At 63.1% G+C, this 13,845-nt stretch overlaps 1 protein-coding gene across 3 annotated transcripts in view; it reads right to left on the bottom strand.

Annotated features, from left to right (window-relative positions):
• Nucleotides 1-13,845, bottom strand: part of Nfatc1 (nuclear factor of activated T cells 1) — a 127,269-nt gene that overhangs the window by 54,224 nt on the left and 59,200 nt on the right. For all 3 annotated transcript variants that reach the window (XM_042668318.1, XM_042668320.1, XM_042668319.1), the window contains exon 7: nt 8,110-8,165. In XM_042668318.1, the coding sequence (XP_042524252.1) occupies nt 8,110-8,165 (56 nt within the window). The remainder of the gene's footprint in view (nt 1-8,109; nt 8,166-13,845) is intronic.

Below are 13,845 nucleotides of genomic sequence, written 5' to 3'. Positions count from 1 at the left end.
CATGCTGCCTGGCACGGGCCAAGCACCAGGAGCCTCGCACGGGCGCGACGGCCTCACCACCGGTGCCCATGTGCCCAGCAAGCTGTGGCCCGGTGTGCGTCACAGGGAAGGGGCGTCCTGGGCGGCTTGCTTGTCTAGATGCAGGGGGGCCGTCATGACAGAGCCGGGCCTGGGGCAGAGCCGGGCCCGGGGCAAAAGCCTGGGGCACCAACAGTGAGTGTCTGACTCCGAGCTAAGGCTGCCTCACTCCCCAAGCTGGGGCTACAGGAGGTGCCCAGGCCTGTGCCTGCCCCAGCACCCGGGCTCAGCGATGATCTGAAGGGAAAGGCCGCCGAGGCCAAGGTGGGACACCTGCCTCTGGGGAGGGGAGCTGACGAGGGCCGCGATGCCCCATCTGATCCCAAACTCACTCACACCAGGGAAGACGAGGCCCAGAGAGCCAGGGTGTCTAGGGGACAGGCAGGTGGGACGCAGGGGCTCATGGGGTAGTTCTTCCCTTTCCTTTCAGCCACGAGTACTTGGGACCCAGTGGGAAAACCAGGACTGGGGAGGAGATCCCAGAGCAGGGCCAGCCTGTGGGCAGGTGCGCCTGATTTCTGTGCCAGATTTCAAGTCTAGCGTTTCTTCATTTTAATCATGTGATTTCCGCTTAGTAATCAAAGAAAGTGTGTAAGAAGAATCCATTGTATCATTTCTTTTGTTAAAATCATTACTGGCAGCTTATTACAATTGTAGCAACATTTACTGACTCCTCAAAAGAATTTCAGGCCAAACTCCCTGCATTTGCCGATGAAGACGTATGCCCAGATTTCACCCCTGGACCACTCCCTCCGCTCCGAGTTTTTTGTTTGTTGTTTTCATTAACTGCCCTACAGCAGAGTCAGGTATCTGCCAGCACGCCGACCCCGGGGAGGAGCTGCTCAGGAGGTCTGCTGGCCAGTGGCCCCCACCACAGCCTCCAGGGGAGAGAGGGACTCCACAGACAACAACGAGAGGACACAGAGAGGACTCAGGCGTGCCGCTCAGGCTGAGGCCCGGTGAGAGGGAGGGGCCTGGACAAACCCCCGCAGGACAGGCTCCTCCCCAGGGCCAGACACCCCAGCACACCCCTGAGGTACTGTCGTGTGGCTGGCATAGACCAGGGCGCTCCAGTTCTAAAACAGATGAGCCTCAAATGTAAACACCGCCTCTGTGGCAGCTCCACACTCGAACATGGACAAGGACGCAGGGGAGAGGCAAAAGCAGGTCAGTGAGGTGACAGGAAGACCAGGCTGACGGGCACTGGCTGCGGCTGGCCACAGCACAACAGGAGCGGCTGTGTGTGTGCGGGTCCGGGGCTGGAGCTCAGGGGCCGGGCTCCATCCTGGGACTCTGCTCAAGGCTAGCATTCTACCACTTGAGTCACGGCTCCACTTCTGGCTTTCTGATGGTTAACTGAGCATGAGGGTCTCATGGATTGTCCTGCCAGGATCCTCAGATCTTACTCTGCTGAATAATGAGGATTACAGGCATGAGCCACTGGTGCCCATCCCAGACCATGTGCTTAATTACAGACAGTGGGTATCAAGTACATACACAGGCCAAGCCTATTTGTCTAAAAAATATCTAAAAATATCTAAAAAATACCACACATATCTGTGGATGAGTGTATGTTGCATGGATGTATATATGGTGTTGTGCACATGTGCATATTATGAGTATATGTGTGGTATGCATGCATGTGCATGCATGAGGAGTGTGGATGTATGTATATATGTATAGTTGCGCATGTGTGAGTGTGTGTCTGCATGCATGTGTGCCAGTGCATGCGTGTCAGTGCCTCAGTGTGGGTGTGTGCATGTGTAAGTATGTAGGTGTGTGTGTATGTGTGTCTCTGGGTGTGCATTGTGTACCCATATTCACATCCCTGCTCCCCAGACCTGGGAATTTTCTCAAGAAGGAATGCTTGAATCAGAGCTAAGGCTCCCATGTGGCATGAGCACCGGGCAAGAGGCACCCAGAAGGTCAGCGTCTGCCCGGCCAAGATGGACTCGGTCCATCTCAGAAAGGCCTCAGGCGATTGGCTTAGGAAGGCCGCTGGTGATTAGATACCACCTGGAAGAGGGGCTTGGGTTTCAGAGAAAAAGATGTATCCTTCTGATGGAGCTCTGCCTGGGCAGAGGGGGAGCCTGGGTCCGTGTTCGCGTGACACTCGCGGGAGCCTGGGTCCGTGTTCACGTGACACTCGCGGGAGCCTGGGTCCGTGTTCGCGCGACACTCGCGGGAGCCTGGGTCCATGTTCGCGCGACACTCGCGGGAGCCTGGGTCCGTGTTCGCGTGACACTCGCGGGAGCCTGGGTCCGTGTTCGCGTGACACTCGGAGCCTGGGTCCGTGTTCGCGCGACACTCGCGGGAGCCTGGGTCCGTGTTCACGTGACACTCGCGGGAGCCTGGGTCCGTGTTCGTGTGACACTCGTGGGAGGCTGGGTCCGTGTTCGCGTGACACTCACGAGGGCCTGGGTCCGTGTTCGCGTGACACTCGCGGGAGCCTGGGTCCGTGTTCTCACGACACTCGCGGGAGCCTGGGTCCGTGTTCATGTGACACTCGCGGGAGCCTGGGTCCGTGTTCGCGCGACACTCGCGGGAGCCTGGGTCCGTGTTCACGTGACACTCGCGGGAGCCTGGGTCCGTGTTCGCGCGGTACTCGCGGGAGCCTGGGTCCGTGTTCGTGTGACACTCGTGGGAGGCTGGGTCCGTGTTCGCGTGACACTCACGAGGGCCTGGGTCCGTGTTCGCGTGACACTCGCGGGAGCCTGGGTCCGTGTTCGCGTGACACTCGCGGGAGCCTGGGTCCGTGTTCGCGCGACACTCGCGGGAGCCTGGGTCCGTGTTCTCACGACACTCGCAGGAGCCTGGGTCCGTGTTCGCGTGACACTCGCGGGAGCCTGGGTCCGTGTTCGCGCGACACTCGCGGGAGCCTGGGTCCGGGGTCCGTGTTCGCGTGACACTCGCGGGAGCCTGGGTCCGTGTTCGCGTGACACTCACGAGGGCCTGAGTCCGTGTTCGCGCGGTACTCGCGGGAGCCTGGGTCCGTGTTCGCGTGACACTCGTGGGAGCCTGGGTCCGTGTTCGCGTGACACTCGCGGGAGCCTGGGCCCGTGTTCGCGTGACACTCGCGGGAGCCTGGGTCCGTGTTCGCGCGGTACTCGCGGGAGCCTGGGTCCGTGTTCGCGTGACACTCGCGGGAGCCTGGGTCCGTGTTCGCGTGACACTCGCGGGAGCCTGGGTCCGTGTTCGCGTGACACTCGCGGGAGCCTGGGTCCGTGTTCGCGTGACACTCGCGGGAGCCTGGGTCCGTGTTCGTGACACTCGCGGGAGCCTGGGTCCGTGTTCGCGTGACACTCGCGGGAGCCTGGGTCCGTGTTCGCGTGACACTCGCGGGAGCCTGGGTCCGTGTTCGCGTGACACTCGCGGGAGCCTGGGTCCGTGTTCGCGTGACACTCGCGAGGGCCTGGGTCCGTGTTCACGTGACACTCACGGGAGCCTGGGTCCGTGTTCGCGTGACACTCACGAGGGCCTGGGTCCGTGTTCACGTGACACTCGCAGGAGCCTGGGTCCGTGTTCTCACGACACTCGCGGGAGCCTGGGTCCGTGTTCACGTGACACTCGTGGGAGCCTGGGTCCGTGTTCGCGTGACACTCACGAGGGCCTGGGTCCGTGTTCGCGCGGTACTCGCGGGAGCCTGGGTCCGTGTTCACGTGACACTCGCGGGAGCCTGGGTCCGTGTTCGCGTGACACTCACGAGGGCCTGGGTCCGTGTTCACGTGACACTCGCGGGAGCCTGGGTCCGTGTTCACGTGACACTCGCGGGAGGCTGGGTCCGTGTTCGCGTGACACTAGCGGGGGCCTGGGTCCGTGTTCGCGTGACACTCGCGGGGGCCTGGGTCCGTGTTCACGCGACACTCGCGGGAGCCTGGGTCCGTGTTCGCGTGACACTCGCGGGAGCCTGGGTCCGGGGTCCGTGTTCGCGTGACACTCGCGGGATCCTGGGTCCGTGTTCATGCGACACTCGCGGGACCCTGGGTCCATGTTCGCGCGACACTCGCGGGAACCTGGGTCCGTGTTCGCGTGACACTCGCGGGAGCCTGGGTCCGTGTTCGCGTGACACTCGCGGGAGCCTGGGTCCGTGTTCGCGTGACACTCGCGGGAGCCTGGGTCCGTGTTCATGTGACACTCACGAGGGCCTGGGTCCGTGTTCACGCGGTACTCGCGGGAGCCTGGGTCCGTGTTCACGTGACACTCGTGGGAGCCTGGGTCCGTGTTCGCGTGACACTCGCGGGAGCCTGGGTCCGTGTTCGCGTGACACTCGTGGGAGCCTGGGTCTGTGTTCGCGCGGTACTCGCGGGAGCCTGGGTCCGTGTTCGTGTGACACTCGTGGGAGGCTGGGTCCGTGTTCATGTGACACTCGCGGGAGCCTGGGTCCGTGTTCATGTGACACTCGCGGGAGCCTGGGTCCGTGTTCGCGTGACACTCGCGGGAGCCTGGGTCCGTGTTCGCGTGACACTCACGAGGGCCTGGGTCCGTGTTCACGCGGTACTCGCGGGAGCCTGGGTCCGTGTTCACGTGACACTCGTGGGAGCCTGGGTCCGTGTTTGCGTGACACTCGCGGGATCCTGGGTCCGTGTTCGCGTGACACTCGTGGGAGCCTGGGTCCGTGTTCGCGCGGTACTCGCGGGAGCCTGGGTCCGTGTTCGTGTGACACTCGTGGGAGGCTGGGTCCGTGTTCATGTGACACTCGCGGGAGCCTGGGTCCGTGTTCGTGTGACACTCGTGGGAGGCTGGGTCCGTGTTCGCGTGACACTCGCGGGAGCCTGGGTCCGTGTTCGCGTGACACTCGTGGGAGCCTGGGTCCGTGTTCACGTGACACTCGCGGGAGGCTGGGTCCGTGTTCGCGTGACACTCGCGGGAGCCTGGGTCCGTGTTCGCGCGGTACTCGCGGGAGCCTGGGTCCGTGTTCGCGTGACACTCGCGGGAGCCTGGGTCCGTGTTCGCGTGACACTCACGAGGGCCTGGGTCCGTGTTCACGTGACACTCACGGGAGCCTGGGTCCGTGTTCGCGTGACACTCACGAGGGCCTGGGTCCGTGTTCACGTGACACTCGCGGGAGCCTGGGTCCGTGTTCTCACGACACTCGCGGGAGCCTGGGTCCGTGTTCACGTGACACTCGTGGGAGGCTGGGTCCGTGTTCGTGTGACACTCGCGGGAGCCTGGGTCCGTGTTTGCGTGACACTCGCGGGAGCCTTGGTCCGTGTTCATGTGACACTCGCGGGAGCCTGGGTCCGTGTTCGCCTGACACTCGCGGGAGCCTGGGTCCGTGTTCGCGTGACACTCACGAGGGCCTGGGTCCGTGTTCGCGCGGTACTCGCGGGAGCCTGGGTCTGTGTTCATGTGACACTCGCGGGAGCCTGGGTCCGTGTTCGTGTGACACTCACGAGGGCCTGGGTCCGTGTTCACGTGACACTCGCGGGAGCCTGGGTCCGTGTTCGCGTGACACTCGCGGGAGCCTGGGTCCGTGTTCGCGTGACACTCGCGGGAGCCTGGGTCCGTGTTCATGCGACACTCGCGGGAGCCTGGGTCCGTGTTCGCGCGACACTCGCGGGAGCCTGGGTCCGTGTTCGCGCGACACTCGCGGGAGCCTGGGTCCGTGTTCGCGTGACACTCGCGGGGGCCTGGGTCCGTGTTCGCGCGACACTCGCGGGGGCCTGGGTCCGTGTTCGCGCGACACTCGCGGGGGCCTGGTTCCGTGTTCGCGCGACACTCGCGGGGGCCTGGGTCCGTGTTCGCGCGACACTCGCGGGGGCCTGGGTCCGTGTTCGCGCGACACTCGCGGGGGCCTGGGTCCGTGTTCGCGTGACACTCGCGGGGGCCTGGGTCCGTGTTCGCGCGACACTCGCGGGAGCCTGGGTCCGTGTTCGCGTGACACTCGCGGGAGCCTGGGTCCGTGTTCGCGTGACACTCACGAGGGCCTGGGTCCGTGTTCGCGCGGTACTCGCGGGAACCTGGGTCCGTGTTCGCGTGACACTCGCGGGAGCCTGGGTCCGTGTTCGCGTGACACTCGCGGGAGCCTGGGTCCGTGTTCGCGTGACACTCGCGGGAGCCTGGGTCCGTGTTCGCGTGACACTCGTGGGAGGCTGGGTCCGTGTTCGCGTGACACTCACGAGGGCCTGGGTCCGTGTTCACGTGACACTCGTGGGAGGCTGGGTCCGTGTTCATGTGACACTCGCGGGAGCCTGGGTCCGTGTTCTCACGACACTCGCGGGAGCCTGGGTCCGTGTTCACGTGACACTCGCGGGAGCCTGGGTCCGTGTTCACATGACACTCGCGGGAGCCTGGGTCTGTGGTCGCGTGACACTCGCAGGAGCCTGGGTCCGTGTTCGCGCGGTACTCGCGGGAGCCTGGGTCCGTGTTCGCGTGACACTCGCGGGAGCCTGGGTCCGTGTTCGCGTGACACTCACGAGGGCCTGGGTCCGTGTTCGCGCGGTACTCGCGGGAGCCTGGGTCCGTGTTCACGTGACACTCGCGGGAGCCTGGGTCCGTGTTCGCGTGACACTCGCGGGAGCCTGGGTCTGTGGTCGCGTGACACTCGCGGGAGCCTGGGTCCGTGTTCGCGCGGTACTCGCGGGAGCCTGGGTCCGTGTTCGCGCGGTACTCGTGGGAGGCTGGGTCCGTGTTCGCGTGACACTCGCGGGAGCCTGGGTCCGTGTTCGCGTGACACTCACGAGGGCCTGGGTCCGTGTTCGCGCGGTACTCGCGGGAGCCTGGGTCTGTGTTCGCGTGACATGTGCAACGTCCACTCATGCTCTGCACACATCCATGGTCCCCCACTGCCCATGTGTGTGAGGAGGCCAGTCTGTGGAATGAGCTCTAAAACTTAGGAAGACTTGGGGTTTCTTCACTATCCATGATGTAAGTTCTAGGCCCAGGCAGAAAACATGCTCAGAGTCCAGGGCTAGAACCCTACCCAACTGCATCAACCAGTCAGTCATTATTTTAAACACCAACAGACTAATGTGCCAATTAAAAAGTCAAAACGAAACTGGGAACTGGTTACTCACACCTGTAATCCAGCTACTCAAGAGGCTTAGATCAAGTATAATGGTTTGAAGCCAGCCTGGGCAGGACAGTCCATGAGACTCTGATCTCCAATGAACAGAGGGGGAAAAGACCGAAGGTGGAGCTAAGGGTCAAAGAGCATTAGTCTTGAGCAGAAGAAGGTTGAGGACAGCACTGAGTTCAAACCCAGAGTTCAAGCCCCAGGACTGTCATACATACAAAAAAAGACAGACTGTTGGAGTGAAATGACAGGCTTGGGCCAAAAAAATCAGACCCAGCTGAGCACCGCCTCTGAGATGGCCACTTTGAATGAAAAGGTGGAGGAAGAGGCCATGCTGACCCACGAGTCAAAGGAAACAAAGTGGTCCCAGTAATCTAATCTTAGACCAAACACGGTCCTGTAAGGAGCCAATCAGAAACACTAATCGCCGTAGGTGCATGCCTGCTATGAGCAAACAGTACAAAGCAAGTGTGCTGGGGAAGAGGGCGAGAGCAGGTGCGAGCGCCACCGGCAGGCAGGGAAGGAGGGTGGGTGACACCGGCACAGATCCTGGCACGTGTGTGCCGCTGGCTCCTCAACAGCCGTGAGCCCAGCCACCCCGTCTGCTCCGTCACCTTGACACACACCAGCAGAGCTCAGGCTGGCTCCCTGGAGAGGCTGACGAGCCACTGCCGAGTCCTGTGCGGGGCACGGCGTGTCCAGGCAAGTCCTGGACCTGCACAGGAGACTCAGAGCACCAGCATCTCCCAGGGCCAGCCTCTGTGCAAGGCCATGCCCCAGAAGGGTCCCAGCTGTGCCCGCTGGGTGGTTTCTCTGGGACACATCAGAGTTGGCCCAGGAATGTGGGCCGGGGCCTGCTTCCTACTGCTTTGTCAAAAGGGCTTCCAGCATGAAGAGACCACTAGCTCCACCCAGCCTCCGTCCTCATGGTCATAGTAGCCCCTGTTTTCTTATGACTCTATTTCCATGAGCAATTTCACTTGCAAGACTCCATCCACAGCATTCTGGACACTTACTGGCTTGTACAGGTCTCGGTCCGTTTTTGCTTCCATCTCCCAGACATGGTGGCCATCTGTGGGGGGGAGGCAGAAAGAAATCTGTCAGTATGTGTGGCGGGAGCCATCCCTAGCCTCCCAGGGATGGGACGTGGGGCAGGACGTCCCTGTACACGGGCTCAGGGGGGACGTGGGGGGGGACGTCTCTGCACACAGGCTCAGGGCTCAGGGGGGACGTGGGGGGGACGTCCCTGCACACAGGCTCAGGGATCAGGGGGGACATGGGGGGGACGTCCCTGCACACAGGCTCAGGGGGGACGTGGGGGGGACGTCCCTGCACACAGGCTCAGGGGGGACGTGGGGGGGGACGTCCCTGCACACAGGCTCAGGGCTCAGGGGGGACGTGGGGGGGACGTCCCTGCACACAGGCTCAGGGCTCAGGGGGGATGTGGGGGGGGACGTCCCTGCACACAGGCTCAGGGCTCAGGGGGGACGTGGGGGGGGACGTCCCTGCACACAGGCTCAGGGCTCAGGGGGGACGTGGGGGGGGACGTCCCTGCACACAGGCTCAGGGCTCAGGGGGGACGTGGGGAGGGGGACGTCCCTGCACACAGGCTCAGGGCTCAGGGGGGACGTGGGGGGGACGTCCCTGTACACAGGCTCAGGGCTCAGGGGGGACGTGGGGGGGACGTCCCTGTACACAGGCTCAGGGGTCAGGGGGGACGTGGGGGGGGACGTCCCTGCACACAGGCTCAGGGCTCAGGGGGGACGTGGGGGGGGGGACGTCCCTGTACACAGGCTCAGGGCTCAGGGGGGACGTGGGGGGGGGGGACGTCCCTGCACACAGGCTCAGGGCTCAGGGGGGACGTGGGGGGGGACGTCCCTGCACACAGGCTCAGGGGGGACGTGGGGGGGGCGTCCCTGTACACAGGCTCAGGGCTCAGGGGGGACGTCCCTGCACACAGGCTCAGGGTGGGACGTGGGGGGGCGGGACGTCCCTGCACACAGGCTCAGGGGGGACGTGGGGGGGATGTCCCTGTACACAGGCTCAGGGCTCAGGGGGGACGTGGGGTGTCCAGGGCACATGGGCTCAGGAGGGACTGCAGGAGGCTACTGCGCGGTGGGCACTGTCAGGTTGAAGGCTGGGCCCATGGGCCGCCAGTCCTCACAGACACCACTCACGCTGGCCTGTCCCAGGCAGTGGAGCCACCGCCTCGGGCAGCCCAAAGACAATGATTCTGTGGCTCTTTCCAACCTGTCCAGCGGGAAGGTCACACAGAACACACATCTGTGGCAGTCAGCACAAAATGGACAGGGCCTCAGCGCCCGAGCTCCATCACACACGTGCCCCTGGCCCCGCACGGGTCTGGACAGGGCCTCAGCCTCCACGTCCCAGGGACCGCAAACCCGCTCACTACCGGGGCTGCAGCCCGCTGTGCGGCCTGGCTTGCATGCCTCCATCCCAGCCTCCCGCGTGTACGGGGACCAGAAATCAGAGTGAGGCCACCCCTACCCTGAAGGACTACTGGGAAAACAGGAAAAACTTCCTTTGACGACTTCTTGCCACTGGGATTCAGAAATGCAAAGCACACGGCATTTTTAACCTGAGCCCAGTGACTGTTTGCATGCTTAAAAATATGAAAAAGGCTTCCGGAAACACAATGAAAGACCGCATTGTGCTTAGCCAGCCTGAGGTGTGAGCTGGCCATCGCTGCCCCTCCTGGGCTGCTTTACGCCCTGTGCCGCCAGGTCCCCCGTGAGCCCTGCCTGAGGCAGCGGGCTGACGGGAGCCACAGTCACCTCCCCTCCACGGCCTCCACCGTCTCCAGATGAAGTCAGCTCCCAGTGTGAGCGGTCCTAGGCGTACACACCGAGAGCTTGCTCACGGTCCATTTGCAAAGAGCACGTGTGCGGATATGTTCAATCCAGCGCATCACTGACAAGAGAGACACCATCCCCTCCCTGGGTGCCGGCGGGCAGAGGGAGGACGGGGTGAGTCACCCGGGCCCTGAGAGCCACCCAGCCAAGCTGGCCAGCGCCCTTTGGGAAAACATCAGGAACCTAAAGATACACTCAGCCCCTCCCACAGCACCCAAGCCACCCGAGGCGACTCCCAGCCCCGGAGCCTCCGAGAGGCTGGCCAAGAGGCCCTTCAGCTCCAGCCACATGTGCAGATGCCCACAGGGGTCTGCCACAGGGCTGCCTGCTGCAGGCTCCCTGCACAGACCTGGCACACGGCGGGGGCAGGCAGGACAGCTTCTGAAGTGTCTACCGGCAGGCCCCTCCCCTTCCCCTCCCCCGCCACCGCCAGACGGCTGCTGGCCAGGCGAGCCCACCTCACGTGGCTTGGACAGCCTGGATCTCAACCTCCCTGAAGTGTCACCGAGAAAGCCGTGGCGGGGCGCCAGCCCTCGCTGTCGGGAGGAGAGGCAGCACGCACGCTGGGAGGGGAGAAGGGGGCTGAGCTGTCTGCTCCAACCCAGGACGCAGGCCCCCTGCACAGCTGAGAGTCAGGTGAGGCACGCTGCAGAGTCCGGAGTCCATGCGCGGGAGAAAGGAACTTCCCCTCCCTGCCAGGGAGCCGGGAGCCACCCAGGCTGTGTGGCCAGCCAGCCCGTGCCCAGCACCCTAAGGACATGTGCGAGCTGCCTTCCGAGCTCACTTGAGCCACACACAAGTTTCCCACTGAAATCTGCTTTCGTGGCCCTCCCATCCCGGGCCTCCCCGGCGGCCGCAGCCCAGCTGGAGGACAGGGCTAAGGACCATGCTCCATCTGGTCTGTTAAAGGAGCCAGGTGGTTCTGGTCAGAGTATGTTCTTAGCGGTTGTTTTCGGCCAGGGCACAGATGGGAGAACCGTGGAGCGGGCTCAGAAGCGGCACTCCGGGGACCCCGACGGGGCCCAGGCCCTCGGTCAGCGCGGCCCGCGGCATCCCCCCACAGCGCCCACTCTCAGAGCAGGCCGGCACAGCCGCCCCCACCCTGCCTCCAGCGGGAGGCAGAGCCTCCTGAAAGGGCCTTTGTGTTGTCTTATCGAGCTCTCTGGGATCCTCGGTTGGAAACTGCGCCCGAGTCCAGAAGTAAAAATATTCCGAATCATTAGGGAATTCCCTGCAGCGTGAGTCATCGGAAAGGCTTCCCTGCCACACCCGCGGCCTCCTCGGCGCGGGCTCCCACCGGCCACAGGACGCCACCCAGTCCCACAGGCGTCACACGCCCGCAGGCCGAGCCACCGAGCCCTGTGCCACCGTGCCAGCGGCCCGCACCGGCCCTCTTCCTGGCATTGTTGTGTGTCCTCTGCCTGAGTGCCCCTCAGCCATACCAACCAGGACAAGGAGTGGGGCCCGTGCCTTCCCTCCCCATGGGAGCTGGAGATGGGGCCCAGCCCAGGGCGCGCACTGTGGCTCCTCGGCCTCCGGTCCCCTCCAGGACCACCTGAGCGAGGTGGCCCCTAGTCCGCCCGGACTCGTTCTTCCTGGCCGCGTCCCCCCCCAACGGCTTCCACTGCTGGCTGCTTAGGAAACTGCCTGGTGGTGCCAGAGCACTGAACAGAGAGGCAGTGTGACAGTTCACTGCACCGGGAATGCGCGGGGGCGTCACATGCGTGGACACGGGCCCTCACACGTGAACTTCACAACAGCTCCATTCATGGGGAGTGCGCAGGGGTCAGCAGCCCATATCGGTCAACGGATGAACGGGCACAGACAACATCTGCGCAGCCAGACCAACGGAGAGGATCCGAGTTTGTTGGCCTGAGAGAGGGGCATTGGGCACTGCTTCCCGCTGCAGCTGTGACTGGGTGTCCCGGGGCCCCATGCTCACCCAGGGGAGGGCGTGGTGCTGGTGTACACACACACACACACACAGGAATGCGTGTGGCAGGACCTGTGTGGGATGAGGGGAGGGCGTGTGCTGGTGTATACACACACACACACACACAGGAATGCGTGTGGCAGAACCTGTGTGGGATGAGGGGAGGGCGTGTGCTGGTGTACACACACACACACACACACACACAGAGGAATGCGTGTGGCAGGACCTGTGTGGGATGAGGGGAGGGCGTGTGGTGGTGTACACACACACACACACACACACACACAGGAATGCGTGTGGCAGGACCTGTGTGGGATGAGGGGAGGGCGTGGTGCTGGTGTACACACACACACACGCACACACACACACAGGAATGCGTGTGGCAGGACCTGTGTGGGATGAGGGGAGGGCATGGTGCTGGTGTACACACACACACACACACACACACACACAGGAATGCGTGTGGCAGGACCTGTGTGGGATGAGGGGAGGGCGTGTGCTGGTGTACACACACACACAGGAATGCGTGTGGCAGGACCTGTGTGGGATGAGGGGAGGGCGTGTGCTGGTGTACACACACACACACACACACAGGAATGCGTGTGGCAGGACCTGTGTGGGATGAGGGGAGGGCGTGGTACTGGTGTACACACACACACACACACACACACAGGAATGCGTGTGGCAGGACCTGTGTGGGATGAGGGGAGGGCATGGTGCTGGTGTACACACACACACACACACACAGGAATGCGTGTGGCAGGACCTGTGTGGGATGAGGGGAGGGCGTGTGCTGGTGCACACACACACACACACACAGAGGAATGCATGTGGCAGGACCTGTGTGGGATGAGGGGAGGGTGTGGTGCTGGTGTACACACACACACACACACACGCACACAGGAATGCGTGTGGCAGGACCTGTGTGGGATGAGGGAGGGCGTGTGCTGGTGTACACACACACACACACAACACACACACACAGGAATGCGTGTGGCAGGACCTGTGTGGGATGAGGGGAGGGCGTGTGCTGGTGTACACACACACACACACACACAGGAATGCGTGGCAGGACCTGTGTGGGATGAGGGGAGGGCGTGGTGCTGGTGTACACACACACACACACACACACACAGGAATGCGTGTGGCAGGACCTGTGTGGGATGAGAGGAGGGTGTGGTGCTGGTGTACACACACACACACACACACACACAGAGGAATGCGGGTGGCAGGACCTGTGTGGGATGAGGGGAGGGCGTGGTGCTGGTGTACACACACACACACACACACACAGGAATGCGTGTGGCAGGACCTGTGTGGGATGAGGGGAGGGCGTGTGCTGGTGTACACACACACACACACACACACAGGAATGCGTGTGGCAGGACCTGTGTGGGATGAGGGGAGGGCATGTGCTGGTGTACACACACACACACACACACAGGAATGCGTGTGGCAGGACCTGTGTGGGATGAGGGGAGGGCGTGTGCTGGTGTACACACACACACACACACACAGGAATGCGTGTGGCAGGACCTGTGTGGGATGAGGGGAGGGCGTGTGCTGGTGTACACACACACGCACACAGGAATGCGTGTGGCAGGACCTGTGTGGGATGAGGGGAGGGCATGTGCTGGTGTACACACACACACACACACACAGGAATGCGTGTGGCAGGACCTGTGTGGGATGAGGGGAGGGCGTGGTGCTGGTGTACACACACACACACACACACACACACACACGCACACAGGAATGCGGGTGGCAGGGCCTGTGTGGGATGAGGGGAGGGCGTGTGCTGGTGTACACACACACACACACACGCACACAGGAATGCGTGTGGCAGGACCTGTGTGGGATGAGGGAGGGCGTGTGCTGGTGTATACACACACACACACACACACACAGGAATGCGGGTGGCAGGGCCTGTGTGGGATGAGGGGAGG

The sequence above is a fragment of the Dipodomys spectabilis genome, unplaced genomic scaffold (genome assembly GCF_019054845.1).
Source record: "Dipodomys spectabilis isolate Male_0828 unplaced genomic scaffold, ASM1905484v1 ptg000432l, whole genome shotgun sequence".
Lineage (NCBI taxonomy): Eukaryota > Metazoa > Chordata > Mammalia > Rodentia > Heteromyidae > Dipodomys > Dipodomys spectabilis.
The sequence above is the reverse complement of the archived record's forward strand: the minus strand, read 5'-3'. Positions and strand labels throughout refer to the sequence as shown.